At 42.2% G+C, this 23578-nt stretch overlaps 1 protein-coding gene across 1 annotated transcript; it reads right to left on the reverse strand.

The window, feature by feature from the left end:
• Positions 1-5114: 5114 nt before the first annotated feature.
• Positions 5115-22581, reverse strand: LOC149443708 (receptor-type tyrosine-protein phosphatase eta-like). Its single transcript, XM_089655376.1, has 9 exons — positions 22388-22581; positions 19507-19594; positions 19328-19418; positions 17428-17501; positions 16343-16477; positions 12499-12618; positions 12230-12390; positions 9076-9211; positions 5115-5483 (listed from the first exon to the last, which is right to left on the reverse strand). The coding sequence occupies exons 1-9, from the start codon at positions 22537-22539 to the stop codon at positions 5373-5375; spliced, it is 1068 nt and encodes a 355-aa protein (XP_089511502.1). The 5' UTR covers positions 22540-22581; the 3' UTR covers positions 5115-5372.
• Between the last annotated feature and the right edge of the window lie 997 nt (positions 22582-23578).

Here is a 23578-nt window from a genome sequence, read left to right on the forward strand (position 1 = left end):
CTTACCAGGGGCGGACTGACAACTCATGGCAATAGGGGATCATGGGGCCCCTGTGTCCTCACCCACACTCAAACCACACCCAAAAAAAGCATATGAAAAGGTACAAGGGGCATCTCATGGGGCCCCCTACTGACCCTGGGCCCCTTGGGCAGTGCCCGAGTGCCCAAATGGTCAGTCCGCCCCTGTTCCTTACCTATTCCTACAAAGAGTTAAAAGCAAAAACAGACTCAATAAAAAATCCTTTAATCAAATAAAACACATAATTACCTGCTTTGGCTCCATGGTGTCATTTCGGAGGGCCCTTGAAGGGGTACTGAACGATTAGAGGTGGTCTTCTGGATCGTGTGACTACTATCATGGCAGACGGCTCCCAGCTACCAGTTGTGTTAGGGTATAAGTGGTTTTTATTTGAGATTTTAGTAGTGTGTATGAGCAAGGAGCTTTGCTTTACCACCTATCAACTGCCCAATGTACACTGTACAGGCGTACCTCGGTTTATGAACAAAAATCCATTGAAAATAATGCCTCGGGTTACAAATTTTTTTTTGCAATACAAAGTAAGTTTCCCCAGGATTTATTGCACCTGGGAGGTTTATAGCGCCAGCCCCGTGCCTTTAAAGTGCACTTTATAAAGAGTTTTGAAAATACAAGACTTTTTTTTTACTTTTTCTGACCTCCGGAACGGATTAATTGGTTTTCAATGCATTCCTATGGGAAACCACGTTTCGGATAACAAATTTTTCGCAATACGAAACGTCCCGGAGAACGCATTAAATTCGTAAACCGAGGTACGCCTGTGTATGCAAAGACAGGGCTTAGGAAAATTCATCGTCTTCTTACCTTTCATAAGACTGGAAAAATCCTCTGTACTGTACTTGTGAGAAATAAACATTGGATCCTACTTCTGTGTCTTATTGAAGAGTTAAGGTGCCTGTGGATGGTGCCAAGTTAGCAGGTGACCATACTGTCCAGGCAGAATGGGCCTCTGGAGGTATGTCAATACATGAAGTGGTATTTGAAACAGAAAAGTAATTAAGGAGTGTTTTGTAAGTACAAGGAATTTGGTCTTGAACCCACACCCATACTTAGTGTAATCTAACTGTCAAGGTCCTACCTTTTCCCAGAGGTTATGCTGCTCCATGTGCTGGCATCCATCTTGGATTTCTGCAGAGCATGGTGGGAGTCTTTTATGCCTTCAGGCCTCTGCGGTCCATCCCCAGAGGGGTGTGGTTGATCACATATAAGCCTGTTGTCCGCACGTGCCCTTTGCATTCGTGTCTTGTGTGTTAGTTTGACTATAGCTCTGTTTATACTCTCGTGGCTCTCCTGGAATCTGACTCGGCTTTTGACTGACCATTCTCTGCGGTTTCCATTGATCTGACCTCCCGTTGCTGAACCCGGCCTGTGACCTGTTATTTTTGTCTACCGTTCTGTACCGTTTGTCCCGTTGTTATCGACCCGGCCTGCCCGACTACTCTTTGTCTATCTGGTCCCTACCAGCTACACGCCATTGGTGGCGGCCATTACCACAGCTGGGGTGACTCGGGGGCCGCGACCTGGTTCCTGGTTGCGTCAAGTCCATCCCCACCATCAGGGGCCCTGGTGAAGGGCAGCCTGGGACTTAGACTCCGCGCCCTGAGGGACTCCGGTCTGTGGGTGGTGGTTGTCTTCAGTCAGTGCGTGACCCTGCCCTGACACTAACCTCCCTGACTTTTTCCAGGTCTTCGTCTTCTTATCTCTAAGGTGTCCGTCCTTCTCAAGTTCTTAACCGGTTGCCCTCCGGGAATGACCTTCATGACCAGAGCATTTTTGTTGCTATTCAGCACTGCACTACTTTAACTGACAATTGCTCGGTCATGCAAAACTGTAATCAAATGAAATTTATATAATTTTTTTTCACACAAATAGAGTTTTCTTTTGGTGGTCTGTGACCACTACTGTTTTTTATTTTTTATTATATAAACAAAAAATGACAAAAAATCTGAAAAAATTATATTTCTACTATTATAAAAATATTATATTTCTATTTTTTGTTGTAAAACATATCCAAGGAAAAAAAATAAAAAATCTGATTTCTGCAGTAAACGTAGGTCAAAATGCATTCTGCTCATTGTCTTTGGTAAAAAAAAAGAATCCCAATAAGTGTATATTAATTGAATTGTTTAATAGTTATAGCCTTTATATGGTATATATATACTGGAATTTGCGCAGGTATGATGCTATACTGGTAATGGCGGTGATTGTTGACTTATAGTGGGACTGTGATAGTGTGGTGTACAATCTGGCGCTAACATATACTTACTGGGAGGGACATTAACTGATTAACTGACATTGACATCAATAGTGACACAAATACAGTAATCAGATATAACACTGTACACTGTTACTGTATTAATGACACTGGCTGGGAAGGGGTTAACATCAAGGGGCAATCATTTGTGTGCCTAACAAGTCCAATGTGTGTAATATGTGCTGCTTTTACTTACAGATCTGGCTGTTTTTTCTCCCTGCTTTGCAAGGACAAGAAACAGCCAGATCAGTGACCTGTGTACAGAGCCCTTTGTGTTTGTGCTGTGGTTGGCTATAGTAGATCAATAGGTCTCAGCCATAAATCATTGGCTGGGACATGCTGCCAAAATCCAGCTGTAACCAGTGAGAGCGCAGGGTTAGCAGGCGGTGTGCACATGCACGCCCTAAACCTAGAACAAGCGAGATGACGTACATGTATGTAGGCCAGCCTGCTCCTGCCACCCACCCACAGTAAAAGTACCGTGGGTGAGAGGGAACTGTTAAGCTGTAAGGTATGACAGTGTAGTGCAGAGGAACATAGGAAAGTTCACACGACCACAATATACACGGCTCAAAAAAATGAAAGGAACATCTTTTAATCAGAGTCTAGCATCAAGTTAATGAAACTCCTGGGATATTGTTCTGGTCAGGTAAGTAGCAGAGGGGGTTGTTCATCAGTTTCAGCTGCTTTGGTGTTAATGAAATTACCAACAGGTGCACTAGATGGGCAACAATGAGACAACTCCCAGAACAGGAATGGTTTTACAGGTGGAAGCCACTGACATTTTTTCCCCTACTTATCTTTTTTGAGTGTTTTTCACTAGTTTTGCATTTGGCTAGGGTCAGTGTCACTACTGGTAGCATGAGGCCATACCTGGACCTTACAGAGGTTGCACAGACAGTCCAAATCCTCCAGGAGGGTACATCAGTACATGCCATTACCAGAAGGTTTGCTGTGTCTCCCAGCACAATCTCAAGAGCATGGAGGAGATTCCAGGAGACAGGCAGTTACTCTAGGAGAGCTGGACAGGGCAGTAGAAGGTCGTTAGCCCATCAGCAGGACCGGTTTCTGCTCCTTTGTGCAAGGAGGAACAGGATGAGCACTGCCAGAGCCCTACATAATGACCTCCAGCAGGCCACTGGTGTGAATGTCTCTGACCAAACAATCAGAAACAGACTTCATGAGGGTGGCCTGAGGGCCCGACATCCTCTAGTGGGCCCTGTGCTCACTGCCCGGCACCATAGAGCTGGATTGGCATTTACCATTGAACAGCAGAAATGGCAGGTCTGCCACTGGAATTGATACCATTGAATGGCCCCCACACTCACCTGACCTAAATCCAATAGAACATCTCTGGGATGTCATGTTTCGGTCCTTCCGACGCCGCCAGGTTGCACCTCAGACTGTCCAGGAGCTCAGTGATGCCCTGGTCCAGATCTGGGAGGAAATCCCCCAGGACACCATCCGTGGTCTCATTAGGAGCCTCCCCTGACGTTGTCAGGCATGCATACAAGCACGTGGGGGCCATAAAAACTACTGAGGACCATTCTGAGTTGCTGCACTGAAATTTCAGCCAAATGGACTCGCCTGCTGCATCATTTTTTCACTTTGATTTTTGGGGTGTCTTTGAATTCAGTCCTCTGTAGGTTGATAATTTTCATTTCCATCAAACGATGGAGCATCCTTACATTCCTAACACATTACCCCGTCCATGTCAGTATAGAGATCCAGCAGGAGATTTTCCCCGTTGAGATCTGATGGGTTTTCAAAGTGTTCCTTTCATTTTTTGGAGCAGCGTTAAGGCTCCATGTACACTGCAGCTGATAAACTCACATTTAGGAGCTGTTCAGCATTTTTTTCAGCAGCCCCTGAACTCTCCCTAATGTTTTCCTATGTGTCCATGTACACATCGTCGTTTACAGTCATTTACAGGCATTTGAGTTTCCATTCGTTTTTTTGTACGCACCAAACTTCCGTGCAATCGATTTTATCGGCGTTTCAAACGCAAAACGCTTGTAAACGTGGCAAATCGCATTTTTAAGCGTTTGCATCTGAATTTTTTTTTTAACTCTTCCAGTTCCTGATGCTGTCCAGAGCCTTTTTTCATCATGAAAATGCATGCAAAGAGTTTTCAATGTACTCGGATGGACAAAACATCACAGGATGTTCCTAGGAAGCTTGTCACACATTGTAAAGACCAATTCACACCTCAGACCTCTCCCGCCCTTGGAAACAAAAGATATGTTAATGACAAATTCACACCTCAGACCTCTCCCACCCTTGGAAACAAAAGATATGTTAATGACCATTCACACCTCAGACCTCTCCCACCCTTGCAAACAAAAGATATGCTAATGACCAATTCACACCTCAGACCTCTCCCACCCTTGGAAACAAAAGATATGTTAATGACCATTCACACCTCAAATTCCTCATGAAGATCCCTTGCCAGGTGGCCTTGATGACTCCCTCCACCAGACACCTTTCCCACCCTTGGAAACAAAAGAAATGTTAATGAGCCACTCACAACTAAGCTAATCTCAACACATACTGCTGTCTCTGCTTCTACTCTCTGTATTTCTCTGAAACAGTCTGAAATAGTTAATAATTTACCACATTTCAGTACATTCTGGGCATTTGGGAGGTTCTCCTGAGCTTATCTCTAAAAAATGCTTCTAAGTGCAAACGCACATAAACACGTTATGCAAACGCGGCTAAACAGATGTTTTTTAACCTACAGTTTCCAGCAGTCAGTTTCCATCGTTCAGAAGTGTCCCATGTACATGGGGCCTAAGAGTTCAAAAAGATATTTTTATTGTTGAAATTGTTATTTGAAAGGTTTTATTGTATTTTATTAGTTGTATTTACTTTTCATATGCACAAACTGGTTACAATAGAATTGCTTACACCTTGAGGTAATATATTATATACAAAGTCTGAAAAGGAGCAGATCAGAATACATCTCACACAATACAGTCAATAGAATCTCATTAAGAAAGTCCCCCTTTAAAAGCTCAGAATCTCTTCGTAGACACTTTATACATCCTTTTCTGTCCCTAGGGAGCGAGGAACGTATTTTCTTTTACACGGACGCTTCTTTTATTTGCTCAGAGTATTCGTAGAAACCACTTATCTCTTCTGTTCGGCGTATGACTAATTCCAGAGTGCACTGGTACAAGAACATGTAATGATCCTAAAACAGGAAAAGTTATATAATGAACCTTTGCACACAAGACATATTTGCAGCCTATTACAAGTCCTCTCCAGAGAAGGCTGAACCCCAGACAGACAACTAGCCCAGGGGAAGGCAACCTTAACCACTTCCCTCCCTGCCCATGTACATGAACGGCCGGACGGGAGCAGTGCAGCAGCGGGTTGCCGTTCATAAACGGCGCCCGCATTTTCAGCCTGTGCGCTCTCCCTGGGAGCACGCGGCAAAGCATTGCGGTCCCCGCTGTGTCCTCCGGATTGGCCAATCAGTGATCATATGAGTAGTAGTAAGCAAGATGTCACTTCTGACATCATTGCTTACTACGTGTGAAATCTGTGAATGATCACAGACATCACATGGTACAAGGCCATTCACAATAGCCTTGTACCATGTGACAAGCTGTGACCAATCACAGCTCTCACAGCATTTCTCAATGGCTGCAGGAATGCAGTCAGAGAATTATTATTATACAGGATTTATATAGCGCCAACCAGGGGGGACTGACCATTTGGAAACTGCCCGAGGGCCTGGGGTCAGTAGGGGGCCCCATGAGATGCCCCTGGTACCTTTTTCATAGGCTTTTTTGAGTTTGGGCAAGGACACAGGAGCCCATGATCCCCTATTGCCCGGGGGCCCCATGAGTTGTCAGTCCGCCCCTGGCGCCAACAGTTTGCTCAGCGCTTTACAATATAATGGGAGACAATACAGCAACAATACAGTTCAATACAAGAGGGTTAGGAGGGCCCTGATCCTTGGAGCTTACAATCTAAGAGAAGGAGAATCGATTGCTTTTACAGCCTTTATGGGTGTAAAAGCAATCAGTGTAAAAAAATAAAAAAATCTTCATCAACCCCCACAAGTAGTACAGTGTCACTGTGGTGACACTGTACTGCTAGGGTGACAGTATGTTAAAAAAAAAAAAACAGAAAAAAACATAAATAATAATATACCAAAATAAAATAAAAATGTAAATTTTTTTTTTTTAAATTATCATTTTTGGTTATAAACTAATTTGGGTTATTTTATTTTTTTACTAAAAAGATAGCTGAATACATTTTGTCCAAGATTTATGAAGAAAGATTATTTATATGCAAAAATTGTATATGGACTTTTTCATTTATATAGCAAAAAATATAAAAATCCCAGTGGTGAATAAATACCACCAAGAAAAAGTTTTATCTGTCTCAAAAAATGCTAAAAAAATTCATATGGGTACAGTGTTGTATGACCGCGCAATTGTCATTAAAAGTGTGACAGTGCCAAAATGTATTCAGCTTTTTTTTTTAGCAAATTTTCTAAATTTTTTTTAACATTTTTATTTTAGTTTTTTATATTCTTATTTGTTTTTTTTTTACATGCTGTCACCTTAGCAGTACAGTGTCACCATAGTGACACTACTACTTGTGGGGGGTGATGAAGATTTTTTTTTTTTTTAATTTACACTGCTTTTACATCCATAAAGGCTGTAAGCGCAATCATTTCTCCTTCTCTCTGGCTGCATTCTTGCAGCCATTGAGAAATACTGTGAGAGCTGTGATTTGTCACAGCTTGTCACATGGTACAAGGCAGTTGTGAATGGCCCTGTACCATGTGACCTCTGTGATCATTCCCCGATTTTACACATAGTAAGCAATGATGTCAGAAGTGACATCTTGCTTACTACTGTTCATGTGATCACTGATTGGCCAATCAGTGATCACATGGTCAGGACCTCACGCAGAGGGCACCAGACACGGTGGGCACCAATCGCAGTGCTGCACACTCCAGGGGATCTCGCACAGGTGGGGAGCAGGGAGGATGTTTATAAATGGCCACCCGCTTCTGCACTGCTCTGATCTGGCCGTTTATATACATGGACCGGACGGGAAGTGGTTAACCCCTTGTTTGCTGTACTGCGCAAGGTTGCAAGGCACTTGCAGGGCGGCCTCATTCACTTGAAATATATTGAATATGGACAAAATTGTAGCATTTCAAATATGTGGCAATATACTTGGGAAGAATATTTTTTAAATATATTTCAAATATATTTTTCTTCCATGTGGGTTAGTCCATTTGGATAGCCATTGGCCCACTTCATATATTAAAATCTACATTTGTATGCTCTAGAATTTGCCTTTTCCAGGGGGCAGCAGACTTTTTTTCAAGGCTATAAAGCAGGGTTCTCCAAACTGCCTAAGCAAAGTGCCAGTTCTTCAGACTTTAGGGGCGGGGGGGGGGGGGGGGGGTGAGATTGTGGCCAGTGGGATTAGAAAATGCCTCAGACTTGGTGGTCTGCGGGGGGGTAAAATAATTACACAATGCTTGTGGGCAGTAGGAGGTATTCATATGAGTGGTGTTAGTGTAAGGGATAGTGACACATTATTGGTGACAGTGGAAAGAATAGTTCTCCATCATTGGTGCCAGTAGACGGAATAGTATCCCATCACTGGTGTCAGTGGGAGGGATAGTGCCCCATCTGTGGTATTAGTAAGGGGAATCGTGCCCCATCTATGGTTTCACAGGGAGGAATATTGTCCCATCGTTGGTGACAGTGGAAGGAATAGTTCCCCATCGTTGGGGTCAATGGAAGGAATAGTGCCCCATCATTGGGGTCAGAGGAAGGAATAGTGCCCCATCATTGGTATTAGTGGGAGGAATAGTGCCCCATCATTGTTGTCAGTGGGAGGAATAGTGCCCCATCATTGGGGTCAGAGGAAGGAATAGTGCCCCATTGTTAGTGTCAGTGGAAGGAATAGTGCCCATCATTTGTGTCAGTGGGGGGAAAAGTGTCCCATCGTTGGTATCAGTAGGAGGAATAGTGCCCCATCCTTGGTATCAGTGGGAGGAATAGTGCCCCATCATTGGTATCAGTGGGAGGAATAGTGCCCCATCATTGGTATCAGTGGGAGGAATAGTGCCCCATCATTGGTATCAGTGGGAGGAATAGTGCCCCATCCTTGGTATCAGTGGGAGGAATAGTGCCCCATCATTGGTATCAGTGGGAGGAATAGTGCCCCATCATTGGTATCAGTGAGAGGAACAGTGCTCCATCATTGGTGTCAGTGGGAGGAATAGTGCCCCATCATTGGTATCAGTGAGAGGAATAGTGCCTCATCATTGGTATCAGTGAGAGGAATAGTGCCCCATCATTGGCGTCAGTGGGAGGAATAGTGTCCCATCATTGGTATCAGTGGGAGGAATAGTGCCCCATCATTGGTATCAGTGGGAGGAATAGTGCCCCATCATTGGTATCAGTGGGGGGAGTAGTTCCCCATCATTGGTATCAGTGGGGGGAGTAGTTCCCCATCATTTGTATCAATGGGAGGAATAGTGCCCCATCATTGGTATCAGTGGGGGAAAAGTGCTCCATCATCGGTGTCATTGGGATGAAAACTGTAGTGCTCCATTGTTGGTGTCAGTAGGAGGAATAATGCCTTGTATCAGGGGGAGAAACAGTGCCCTAAGGGCCGGATAAATACAAGCAAAGGGCCACATCTGATCATGGAGATTGCTGCTATGAAGGAGAACAGGAGGCAAATGTAGACAAATCACATACTCCTAAAAATCTAAAGTGATCTTAAAACTATCACCGTACCGCCGTGTGCACCAATAATGGTCGTTGCTGATTCAGACAATGAGCGATTCCATACACATCCACAGCATTCTCCTCTTCCAGCTGGGTTATAATCCAATCCAGAGCGATGAAGATTCCCGACCTGCAGGCTCCAGAGCTGATAAAACGCAATATGTACATTGTGAAAAAATACATGCAAAAGTATAAATAGAAAATAAATAGTAAAAAAGTAAAGGGATGGAAGAAGAGACACACGCGGCATGGGGATCTGGTGGGATCTGGTGGGTTCCGAGAGAGGCTGCGAGTTTCATGTCGGTGTATGCACAGCTCGACTCCTGTTCCCGGGGATGTATGGAGCTGTGAAGGTGAGCGTCTTTCTCTCTCTCACCATGGGGGATGGTGGCTGGTGTATGGAGGGCAGTTGTAGTGGAAGGCTCTCTCGGGTGGGGGGCAGGGGTGCTGTTGGTCAATGTCAGGCTCTCTATGATTTTTGTGTTGCCTAGGGCAGCACAAAACCTAAATACACCACTGCCCTAGGCAACACAAAAATTGTCTCCCCCCACGGAGAGACCCTGACACTGACCAACACCTCCCTCCCCCATGAAGAGAGCCTGACAATGACCAACAACACCCCAGCCCTCCCCAACCCCACGCAAGACAGCCTTCCTCTACCACCACCCCCCATACACTGGCCACCCCCCGCCGCGGCGAGAGGGAGAACTTCACTCACCTTCACAGCTTCGGACATCCCCGGGAACAAGAGTCGGGCTCTGCATACACTGTCAAGCAGCCCACAGCCTCTCTTGGATCCCACCTGGTCCCTGTGCTGCCCATCCCTTCTTCCGGGGGCGGTGCTGACCCCTGAAAAATTCCACCCTATTCAAATGCTTTGTTTGCCTTGTGATAAATACGCCCCTCTACCTAGGTGGATGAGAACTCAGCAATCACAAGTCCTCTGATCTCACAGCCGCTGTGAGCAGAGAGCGATGACTGTCAGTCACCGTTCGCTGCTATGCTGCCCCCCCATGTGCTCACTGGAGCACTGGGCTGTGTGGAGGGGGAGGGAGCGGCCGGCTCAGGTTCAGGCTCTCAGAGGCCGAGCCAACTGCTGATTCAGACTCTGGGGTGGATCCTGACCAGGGGCGGACTGACAACTCACGGGGCCCCCGGGCAATAGGGGATCATGGGGCCCCGTGTCCTCACCCACACTCAAACCATACCCAAAAAACCCTATGAAAAAGCCTATAAATGTACCAGGGGCATCTCCCCCTACTAACCCCGGACCCTTTGGCAGTGCCCGAGGGCCCAAATGGTCAGTCTGTCCCTGATCCTGACTTTTGAATTTGGGATCTTTTCCTGGACCGGCTGAGTGATGTCAGGCGACAGCAGCTTCAGCCCACTGTCAACTGAAAATGGGTCACAGGAGTGCAGAACGAACTGCACGCCCGTGATCCACAGGAGAAGTACAGCCAAAAGAGCTTTGGCTGTACTTCTCCTTTAAATGACAAAAGTTGCAAGCATGTCGCATTTCTTTTGGGTCTCAGCAGTGTAAAATGAGCCTTAAAGGTGAACTCCCAGAATGTGGAAAAAAAACAACCCTTGCAGTAGGGCTTCCCCACCTTTTCACTGCCAATTTTTGCATTTTTCTGCACCCATGTTTAAAAAGATATTTTAGGACTGAACCCCCAAAACATGACGTATTTTCTGAAAGCAGACACCATGGAAAATAAAATGGAAAAGGTTACAATGTTATTTGATGCATGATATTAGTGCAGCGGGTTACCAAGCGTAAAGTTTCATCTGCGGGCCCCTCACCCTGGGTACAGGTAAGGGAGACCAACGAACATCGGTTTACTGATCTCCCCTAGCTGTAAAGAACCCAGAAGCAAGGTGTATAAAGTCACTTCCAGTTTCTAGTTTCACTTTCCCTGCAGCTTCACTGGAAGGCAGCTGAGATGTCAGGTGTTTAAAAGACCAAAAGACCCCTGATGTCCCCTCAATATATATATTTTTTTAAAATATATTTCATATATATTTTTCTTCTATGCGGGCAGTCCAGAGCTCCTGCTGCCATTTTCCTGCACCCCGGTTCCTATGTTTTTGAGCATAGTTGAGTTACTTAGCCATGTTTCCACATTGGAGGTATGACTTTTTGGCTGCCATTCTTCCATGAAGACCACTTCTGGTCAAACTTCTCCGAACAGTAGTTGGGTGTACCTGGGTCCTGCTGGTTTCTGCCAGTTCTGTGCTGATGGCACTGTTGGACATCTTCCATTGTTGAAGGGAAGCATGATGTGTCTTTCATCTGCTACATTAAGATTCCTTGGCTGACCACTGCACCTACGGTCCTCAACATTGCCCCTTTCTTTGTGCTTCTTCAAAAGAGCTTGATGAATTGAATTCATGCTGGTTTGAAGCCAAAGGGTAGTCACACCAACCATTAATTTGGTTTTGATTTTTCTTCTGTTTACTCATTTTACATTTTGTAAATTGATTAAAAAAAAACAAACTATTAAAATATATATATATATGAAATCATTCTTATTTTCCAGCATGTTTTCACACCTGCCTATAACTTTTGCACAGTACTGTATATCATTAAAATTAACTTTAGCGCATTTTTTTACTGAAAATTTTAAGTTTGATAAACTATTGCACAAATATCATGTTATATAAACAACTGGAACTACCAACATTTTGTTCTCCAGGATGTCTGCTTTTAGAACATTTATGTTTGGAGGTTTTTAACTAATCTTCAGGCCTAAAATGATTTTTTTTTATGTGTGCAAAAAAACTCACAAAAATGGCCCTGACAGCGAAGGGTTTAAAAAAAAAACCTGTACTGAAAAAAGGGCTGTGCAGCCATCGCTGGGCTGAATGTAAAATGGAACGTGCTTTAAAGAGTTTTGTTGGCTGGCATGGGTTTAACCACTTGGCAGCTTTCTATACCCTTCAATGGATCCATTGAGATATTCTCTAGCAATTCACATCTCTTCTTATAGCAAGGCCATAAAAAGTGTCATTTTCTTGGCCATTATTTGGCTTTGTAGAAGAATCGTACTAGCATGAAGCTGGAGAAATGCCTTTGCTACGAAAGAAACAAGCATGTGATGCACCTTCCCATGGATACCAGATACAGCCATTGTGGTTGACCCTTCGTATCAAGAATACCTACCTGCAGTGCACCAAGGTGGGGTAATTAGGAGAATTCTTTCTTCTGTACTGCTGAACTGAGCTGACAAACTTCATGAGGACATCTCGGTCAATGAAGTCCCAACTGGTAGTCCACAAAGTGTATTGGAATTGTCGCACCTGACGACTTTCATTGCTCTTAAGCTAAGTTAGAAAAGTGAATTTTATTAGATACATTATACGGTGTGTACAAATTAAAAGAGAACGCCTTATGATATCTGCATCCTGCAATGTTCTACTGAATCTACTTACATTTGTCACCAGTAGGTTTCGGACAGTCCCGTTACGATGAATGTCTTCTGATACAAAAGTCACCATGATGTCACCAAATACCTTAGCTTCTCTGGAGGGCCAATATTGTTCACTGCATACCTAAAAAGGACAATTAATATTCCTTATCTCGCAGCTCCATATTTGGTGGGATTGTGACCAAATACAACCATTCTGGTGACAGGTTTTTATAACAGGGTCTATGGTGAGTCCTTGGCCCCTTCACCAGAGATTTCTCTACTCTCTATATTACCTGGCTCACTGGCAATGCAAAAGAAAAGTCTATTGCGCTTTTTTCTCTCTGCGGCCCATCAATTGATACCCCTCTTCTGGAAAACGACCACCCCCCCACCTCTTCCACTGTGGATTTCTGTGCTCAATGATATCATGAGTATGGAGGAAATGCTGGTGTTTGCCAATGATACCTGCGATAAATATAAGTTACTGTGGTCGGTCTGGCTCCATTTCTCCTCCTCTTCGACTTTTCATGAGATGTGCTCCCCTGTCGGACCCTGACAAAATTGTGCTTGCTCCCCCGATTCAATTTTTCCAGGGGGTCCGCCGGTGTGGCCCTGCGGCTCATACCAGGTGCGGCTGGTGGGGTCACCCTGATGGGATCCTAGAAGAGGACAGCTTTTTGCCATCCTCGTCTCCCGATCCCCTCTCTTCTCATCTTTCTATATCTCTCCAAATGACCTCCTTTTTACTCTTCTTCTATTTTCTCCCCCCCCCTTTTTTTTTGTTCTTGTTTTGTTTTGTTTTTGTTTGGATTCATATTCTTGTTCCCTACATCTCATCGGGGATGCCCTCCTCGACACTATATTTATTCATATCTCCGTAATACATGCTATTATGTTATTGATCCTTCCATTTTTCTTTTTTTTTTTTTGTATGAAACCATTTTCACCTATTCATATGGATCATCATCACATTTGTGTTATGGTCTTTCTTATGTATGTCTATTTGCACTTGTTTTAATTTTTTCTCATGTCTTGTATTGTTAAACTGTTTAAAATGTAATAAAAACAAATTTGCCTTTAATATTCCTTATCCCACTTATTTACAGTATAATGACAGACAGATACATGCACACCGACCACGTTATGAGGTACACCTGTTCAATTGCTTAGGAACACAAATTACTAATCAGCCAATCACATGTCATCAACTCAATGCATTTAGGTATCTAGACATGGTGAAAACGACACGCTGAAGTTCAAACTGAGCATCAGAATGGGGAAGAAAGGGGATTTAAGTGACATAGCATGGTTGTTGGTGCCAGACGGGCTCGTCTGAGTATATAAAAAATTGCTGATCTACTGGGCGCAAAATAATCTAGCACCATTCCTGTTTGTAGTGCACCAAAGAAAGTCAAAGATGTCCATTTTGTCTGTGTTGTGGTGCTTTGGCAGCCATATGGAATTAGAGCATTTGGTAATTTGTACATTTGGTAAGGTTGCAAGTAATCAAAATGTATGGTAAAATGCCATCTTCCAGTTTGTCATGTGGAGAATATCCCTGTCTTCATGCAATAAGTGGGTGGTAGCACTCAATGCCTCTGGGGGAGCCAACCTTAGCTTCTCAGGAGAGATGTTAGGGTGATGGGTAGAGAAAATAGACATTTATTGGTAATACCAAAAATGAGTTTTGTGGCTAGTACACCACTTCAACAGTTTATGTGTTGTTTCACAGAGGTTCAATGCCTCCTGGTTGCTTGGTGTTTGTGCTGAGGAGACACTGAACCTCTTTGAAGCACTCCATAAACTGGTGATGTAGTGTATTAGCCAAGAAAGATGTCTTTGGTCTTACCAGTGTAGCACTACCCCCTTAGAAATCCCTAGAGATTTGGGTCCCCCTATAGTTCTGCACAGCCAGGCAAAACGTATTACCTTCACAGACTTGCATTCAGACTCAATAAATAGTCTGTAAACTTGTTTTGTTACAGGGTGTTGAACTTGGATAGGGTAAGGGGTGTACGGGATGCCCAATGGAGCTGCAACTGAGGACAAACTCCTTAGCAACTACAGTAAGCACAAGTCTTTACAGAGTATAACTTCAACTTTGAGAGCTAGCCAGCATCTCCTGGTGTACCACCGTAGACCCCAGATGAATTCCCTCCTCATCTAGCTGTACTGGGTAAATCCCTGGACAAGGGTTCCAGTGCCTGCCACTGCAGAGTGAAATAGTCCCGGGTAAGAAAGCTAATCCAGTTTCCCACTAGATTGCCTCTTTCCCCTTACTGGTCCAGGAGGAGTAGGTCTACTCACTCAGTTCCTTGTCTGTGAGCTGATAGGTCAGTGGCTGCTCTCAGGCCTTCTGCTGGACCGCTCCTTCCATGCTGCACAGATGGTCCTCGATGTGGGGGTCAATGAAGTCCTGAACCTTCCTGTATTCCAGCACTCTGCCTATAGGTAGGTCCCTTCCCATTGGGTCCCCTCCCAAGCTCCTGCATCTCAGCTTCCTCACATCTTCCACCTGAACTCTTCTGCTGCTGACAAGGCTCAGCCACTTTAAGGGCTGTGCTAACCCCATGCCAAGCCTCCTGCTTGGGAAATGGTCAGGATCCCCCAAGAGTGAAGGCCAGCTCTTCCTCACCCCCAGCCACTGAGTTCTAGAGACTCTTCCAAGTCTCTACTGTAGATCAGGGAGAGGTGCCAGGGGACTGTTCTACTGAGCCTCTCAGCCCTGACCCGAATTTGACCCAGCTGACTATCACCCAGGCTGCTACTCAGCCTTCTGACTGAAAAATAATCAGCTAGCTCCTCCTAACTAACTAGGAGGGTGCTACACCAGTAAATGTCTATTCAATATTTTTGATGACTTTGATTCTTCCATGGTCACCACCCCACACTACCAAGGGTGCCTCTGCCCTGAGAGTTTTATTTCTCTGCACCCACGGCTAGTAATTCTGTGCATGTCCAGACCAGGCGAGGTCCGAGATCTGCAGTTGCATCTGCTTTGGGGTATGTAGATCCAGTTCCTTTGTGTTAGCAAGGATTTTGGTCTTCAACTATCTCGGTGCTAAAAACTGAAATCGGTAGGCAATGAATTACGGCACATTACTCCTTTGCTTTTTAATGACATAGCATTGTGTTTTAATGGTCCATGGACCTGGCTTATACAATATGTTCCAGTTTAACTGTGCTGACCCCATGCCAAGCCTCCTGCTGGGAAATAGTCAGGATCCCCCAAGAGTGCAGGCCAGCTCCTCCTCACTGCCGCCCACGGAGTTCTAGAGACTCTTCTAAGTCTCTAGATCAGGGAGAGGTGTCAGAGAACTGTTCTGCAGAACCTCTCAGCCCTGACCCAAATTTGACTCAGCCTTCTGACTGAAAAATATTCAGATAGCTCCTCCTAGCTAACTAGGAGGGTGCTACACCAGTAAATGTCTACTCAATATTTTTGATGACTTTGATTCTTCCATGACCACCACCCCACACTACCAAGGGTGCCTCTGCTGCATAAAGCCCTAAGAGCTTTTTATTCTCTGCACCCACGGCTGGTAATTCGGTGCATGTCCAGACCAGGCAAGGTCCAAGATCTGAAGGTGCGTCTGCTTTGGGGTATGTAGGTCCAGCTCCTTTGTGTTAGCAATGGTTTTGGTCTTCAACTATTTCGATGGTAAAAACTTAAATCGGTAGGCAATGAATTATGGCACCTTACTCCTTTGCTTTTTAATGACATAGCATTGTGTTTTAATGGTCCATGGACCTGGCTTATGCGATATGTTCCAGTTTAACTCCCTGTTTTCGAAAATGATCCTTTCCTTATAATTTGTATGTTTTGCTCAGATATAAGAATATTAAAACACGGGATATCAATGTACCTTGCCATTTTCTTGACAACTGGACAGCATCACTATCGTATGTATGTGTTTCTCCCATATCAAGTACCAGAAATATCCGACTGTATTAGACTGGGGGTTCTGAGCCGCAATAAACTCCCGTGAATATCTATACCCCTGAAAGAGAGGAAAAGAAGCTTTATTAGTAAGGTATTTGCAGTGTCTTATGTACACACACAGCAGACAACTCTTCTTATAAGCTGACCCTGGATTTCTTTAACCCCTTGCCCTCCAGAGTATTTACCCCCGTTCCTCACCAGGCCATTGTTTGTGATACGGCACTGCATTACTTTACCTGACAATTGCGCCGTCATGCAATGCCGCACCCAATTTAAATTTCTGTCCTTTGTTTCCCACAAATAGAGCTTTCTTTTGGTGGTATTTGATCGCCTCTGCATTATTTATTTTTTGCTCTGTAAACTGTCTTCCAGACAGTAAATGTCTGACTACATAGGGGGGACCTCCGGACTTCCTATATATTTTCCCAGGCTGATTGACCTACAGATTGAAGTTTACCCTCTTCATCTACTATAAAGATTCCAGTGGATATTAATTATATGCGCATTTTCCATGCGCGTCCGGTGAGTGCGCATTTCCCCCATTGTTTCCTGGTTTCATCAGCTATCTTTTGGGACTTGCTCATATGAATCAATATATTAATCACGGACCATTTTCTTTAGCACTTTATATATTTTAGCGCTGCACTCTGTTTTACTTGTCATTTTATGGGTACACTGTGATTACCTTTAGTGCTTTAGCTGCTTACCTAGGAGCGCTCACTTTATACCATTTTGTCTGCAAATGTCTGACTACAATCTATAGCTCTTGCAGTCATTAATGGTTGGATAATAGAGGGTCCAAGTTTAAGAACCGATAGATATGTTACGGCTCATTGTTCTTTGTGGGATGTCTTACAGTTTTTGGACCTTAGCAAGCCATAAAATTCCAGAATAATATTCAGAGTAAGAACTCAGCATCTTGCAATACATTGCACATTTCTGCTTGAGTAAACAGGAGAAAATTATATTATGGAAAAAGTAATTATTTAAACATTTTAATTAACTTACAGAAACATAGCTGGCGCTAATATGTCCATAAATTGAACCTTCAAGAGCTGATGTCCTGACTTGAGACGTACCATCTATAACACAGTTTGTAAGGATATATTGAAATGCATTTAGAAACACGACTGGACTGGCTATAGTGCGTGATAACAAAACATAGTACATTTATAAGCAAACAAAAACATTATAGATTTATAAATGCATGCATGCTCTTCTCTTCTATATAAAAAGCTTGAAGTGGTATGGATTGACCTGCAGGACCTAGCGGGTACTTGCTTAAGCCGGCCATAAATGGTTTAGCAGAGACCGGCCAAGAGTCGATCCATCTATGGACAGACTATTCATCTTTTTTCTGTTTTTTTTAATTGTAAATTTGAAAACTCCCTCTTAGACATATATATATATATATATATATATATATATATATATATATATATATATATATATATAAAAGCTCCCGCTGTTAATATGGACAACATACAAAGCTTTCAAGCCCAGAGTGCTAGTTCTTCATTTCTGTCTTGATGACTATGGGAGGCAAATATAAATTAGATTTTGGGTATTACAAAATACATTTAATTATACTGATGGGTCCATAAATAGATTTAAATAGAGTTTTTTCTAAATTTCAGAAGCTCAGCTTTGGCATGGAAGAGGCACAGGCAACTAATGATCCTGATGTTTGGTTTCCAATATATTATAATTGGCATAATGGAAGCCTTCTTGGTCACACAAGCACTTGTAGAATGAAGTTATATAATTTGCTGTTTTTGTATTCTAAATAAGTCCTAGAAGAACATAACCTACACAAGTCCTAGGAGAACATAATCTACACAAGTCCTAGAAGAACATAATCTACACAAATCCTAGGAGAACATAGTCTACACAAGTTCTAGGAGAATATAATCTACACAAATTCTAGAAGAACATAATCTACACAAGTCCTAGGAGAACATAAAATCTACACAAGTCCTAGGAGAACATAATTCACACAAAGCCTAGAAGAACATAATCTACACAAGTCCTAGAAGAATATATATCATACAAAGCCTAGAAGAACATAATCTACATAAATCCTAAGAGAACATAATCTACACAAGTCCTAGAAGAACACAATCTACACCAGTCCTAGAAGAACATAATCTACACAAGTTCTAGAAGAACATAATCTACACAAATCCTAGGAGAACATAATCTACACAAGACCTAGAAGAACACAATCTATACAAATCCTAGGAGAACATAATCTACACAAGACCTAGGAGAACATAGTCTACACAAGTCCTAGAACAACATAATCTACATAAGTACTAAATGAACATAATCTACACAAATCCTAGGAGAACATAATCTACACAAGTCCTAAAACAACATAATCTACACTAGTCCTAGAAGAACAATCTACACAAGTCCTAGAAGAACATAATCTACACAAGTCCTAGAAGAACATAATCTACACAAGTCCTAGAAGAACATAATCTATACAAGTCCTAGAAGAACATAATCTACACAAATCCCAGGAGAACATAATCTACACAAATCCTAGAAGAACATAATCTACACAAGTCCTAGAAGAACATAATCTACACAAGTCGTAGAAGAACATAATCTACACAAGTCCTAGAAGAACATAATCTACCCAAGTCCTAGAAGAAGATAATCTACACAAGTCCCAGGAGAACATAATCTACACAAGTCCTAGAAGAGGATAATCTACACAAGTCCCAGGAGAACATAATCTACACAAGTCCTAGAAGAAGATAATCTACACAAGGCCTAGGAGAACATAACATCTACACAAGTCCTAGGAGAACATAAAATCTACATGCAGAAAGGGTCCAGCTGCAAGTCCACAGTGCTAACCAACATTAAGACACTGCCTACAATACAAATAAGTGCTTACATAGCTCAACGGCATCCAGTTGCTTCTTCTGTATTTTGGCAAGGTTTATGGTCGTAGATCTGGACTCCAAAACTTCAACAGACTTTAGACTCTGCATAAGGTAATAATGGTATTGTAAGTATGAATTCCATGCTTAGTTTTACAATGATATATAAGACAATGAAGTCTTCTTTACATACTTCAAACTCAAGTATCAGGCGTCTGTTGTCACTTGTTCTCAGTTTTTGATATGCTGCGTGGAAATTTTCAATCTTCACAGGTTGTTTCCTAAAAATATAAACATGCAAAGTTCCAGTAGAGTCTTAGGGGTCAGAATGGGGAAAATTACTGTAAATATGGTTTTGCTATTATCAGCAAGAGATTTACAATAAAATATCTTCTAAACGTAATTTGTCACACTCGAATGGACTTTTTCTGTAATGTGGAAGATGTTTTGCTGCTTATCTAAGCAGCTTCATCAGCTCTAATGGGTGTCAGGAACATGTTCTCATTTATACATTGGTAACTTAGATACCTTAATCCAATCACTGTGAAATGTGTTGAGGCATATGTTGATTGCTCAAGAACAGGAAAGGAGGTGGGAAAGTTAGTGAAACCATCCTTTACTTACATAATTCAATAACCATACTAGCATGGAGTCTGGGACGGGTGTTAACTATTCAAGTTGAAGGTGTAAATTACTGACAAATTGCTTCGGTAGAGATGGCCCCCTACCCCTGTTTAGAAATGGTTTTTCCAGTTTGACATAACTTAAACTATACAATTCAAACTATTAACACATATCCTGAACTTCCTAGCACCAAAGTGATTGGATTGTGTAATTATGTAATTATACCAAGGTGGTTTTGCAAGCTTTCTCATCTCCCATCATGTTCTTGCGAAATCAACATCTGCCTTGACAACTTCCATGGTGACTGGATTAAGGTGACCGTGTTAACTGTGTGGATATAAATACCGGGATATGCTCCTGGCACTCATTAGAACTGTAGAAGCTGCTTGGTTACAAAATTAGATATGATTAACAATACCAAACAAGCCTAGCTGAATGCAACAAACTACATCTATATATACCATAACCTTATGAAATTAGAACCTTTCACAGACATAATAAAATGTCAATATACAATTTATTCATACTAATTTTGAGCAAAGTGTGTTACTGTATTATTTGTATTTGGCAGAAAGGCTGTAAATACATTTTTTGAGTGAATCATAGAAATTATCTTATTTATATAAAATATTTCACAAAAGAGAATGAAACATACAGTATAAAGACATAATTTATGTCTCTGTTTCCATTAAATATATTTTTTTTTTTTATGGAACAGCAATGGGTACCAACAACGCCCCTGCTCTATCAGACATTTGTTCCAGTATCTAACCAAGGTTGTTGGTGTAAACACAAAATATAAATGAAACATTTTGGAATAGCATACAGGTTGATATAATGGACTAGTTTTATGGCTCTGAGCTTTCTAGTATATCTGTCACAATTTATACATTGATAATAAAGACATAACATTGATTCATTTTAAATAGTAGAAAAAGTACCATGGCAAACCATTGTTTGATTTTTTTATTTTGAGCTTTTATCTGGCTTTAAAAAATTAGTTTGAACTTATATGTCATTGGGATGATATACATGCAATTTCTGCTTCAGTGGATGTTTATGCCTACACCCCTTCTACCAAGGGTGGATATTTCAATATTCTTTCCTTGCACCCTAATATTTCTTTATGATTCTGTTTTCTCTCAATTTCATATCTTTTCTTGGATTGTGATTTGGGGCATACCATACAGAATCTTTTATAGAATGTTCTCCTATGGATTGTATGTTGTATACCCATTTTATACTGAGCACTTTCTGTTTTTTTTACTAGATTTTGTAAAACTCTTCCTCTTTTCTTTAAGAAAAATTAATAAATATAATTGAAAAAAAATCATTTTGGACATGCTAAACAGTGCAATACAAATTAAATAGTACAAGACCGACAAACAGCACATAAGCAGAATTATCTATGCAAAATAGTATCTAAAGCACGGGTGTCAAACTTGCAGCCCTCCAGCTGTTGCCACATTACAAGTCCCATGAGGCATTGCAAGTCTGACAAATGACTTCGAAAGGCAGCGGTATGGTGTGACTTATACTTTCGCAACAGCTGGAGGGCCACCAGTTTGACACCCCTAAACTACAGGAAAATCATGCCAGCTGTGAGAAAGACTGTGCCACCCTAGGGCACATGCACATGTTTGAAGGCATAGACGCCTAGCTAAATGGGCAACATTGTGCACATGCTGCAGCATGCATGCGAAAGTATGGGCAAGTCCGTTACAGATACTGGTGTGTATCGGAATTCTCAACCTGCATAGCATCATGGGTTCCTGCAATTTCTGAATCTCATGCTTGACTTGGATATTGACCCAGCTTCTGTCTGACCTGCTTCTAGATTATCCTTGTCTGTCTATGTTTCCTGCTCATCCCTATTACCGACCTAGGCCTGGACTTTTGGCCAAGATTTTGTCTGTCAGCTTGGCACCACATTGCCAACCTCTGCTTGTTCCTGACCTTGATTCTGCTTATGATTTGATGCCATTCTGCTCAGCTGAACCTAACTTGTGACCCGACTCTACTCACAACGGAACTTGGTGCATCCTGGCTGCCTTACCTGCTGTAAATCTGCTTCTCTGATGCCAGCAATCCCAAGTTCCAGTCTTCAGTTTCAGCATCCTGTCCACTGTGCCATTCTTGTACCCTTGTGGAGTCTGTCCTAATTTACTGCAATTTCTGAATCTCATGCTTGGCTTGGTTATTGACCCAGTTTCTGTCTGACCTGCTTCTAGATTATCTTGGTCTGGCTATGTTTTCTGCTCATCCCTGTTACCAACCTTGGCCTGGACTTCTGGCCAAGATTTTGTCTATCAAATTTGCACCACACTGCCAACCTCTGCTTGTTCCTGACCTTGATTCTGCTTATGATTTGGTGCCATTCTGCTCAGCTGAACCTAGCTTGTGGCCCGACTCTACTCACAACGGAATTTGGTGCATCCTGGCTGCCTTACCTGCTGTAAATCTGCTTCTCTGATGCCAGCAATCCTAAGTTCCAGTCTTCAGTTTCGGCTACCTGGCCCCTGTGCCATTCTTGTACCCTTACAGACTCTGTCCTAACTTCCAGGTCAGCTTGGAGAGGAATTATGCAAGAGACTGCCTTCATCACCTTGGGTTCCTCAAACAGGTACCTGACATCACCAGTGCTTTTCCTGTAATTAGATTAAACGTGCTATTAGAAGGAACGTGGACACACGTCACGTCACAGTAGCTCTAAAACTTTTTGAGAATTTGACATTTTTCACTCAAAATATATTCTGCTCAATGACGTTTCCATCATTTGAGATATTTTAAGGTATTAAATTTACTTCTGTTATACCCTTATTGGATTGTATAAATGAAGAACAATTTTTGAGCTTCAAAGAAATGGAACTTTCACTTCATTCATTCATTCAGCTGTGCTTGTAAACTTTAAAGCCCAGCCCAATAAAAACAATAAAGGAAATAAAACTCCTCTCCCTAAGCCGCAGTGTAATAGATCAAAGTTACAGTTTCCTCCGTGAGCAAAGCTAATATCCTGCCCCGGGGACCAGGCATTTTTCCCTGCTTACTATTTGATTGGCCATTGGTATTCTCACTGCTCCCAAGCATTATCCTGCCTCTGGAGCATATGAGGGAGGGCACAGCCATTGGGTCAACCACTAAGAGGTGTGCACATCAAGCAGGCAGTGATGCAGACACCCGAAGAAGGACCCAAGTAAATAAACAGGAGACAGAAGGATCATCATGTGACTGTGGCTTTAGTTAAGTAAACTGGCCATTTGGAATTTCTTCTTTAAAACAGAATTCCTCTCACTCTGTAAAAAAATAAAAGTCAACAGCTACAAAAAAATGTAGCTGCTGACTTTTAAAAAACAGCCACTCATGCGACATATCTACAATATATTGGCCTACACAAATATATTTTAACATGTATTCCAAAAATGTAAATTAAAATATATTTTCCATAGGCATATATTTAAAAATCTATTTATTTTTCAAAATCTATTTTCCAGATATTTTTGAGAATCTAAAAAAATGCATTTAAGCATATATTTTTAAATATACTTGTAAACGCATTCCAAATTACACTTTGATATATATTGCAGCATGTGTTTTGAATATATTTTTAATAATATATTCACAAATGTATTGAAATTTATTTT

Source organism: Staurois parvus, unplaced genomic scaffold (genome assembly GCF_062004578.1).
Source record: "Staurois parvus isolate SC_StPar_1 unplaced genomic scaffold, SC_StPar_1.0 ptg000838l, whole genome shotgun sequence".
Lineage (NCBI taxonomy): Eukaryota > Metazoa > Chordata > Amphibia > Anura > Ranidae > Staurois > Staurois parvus.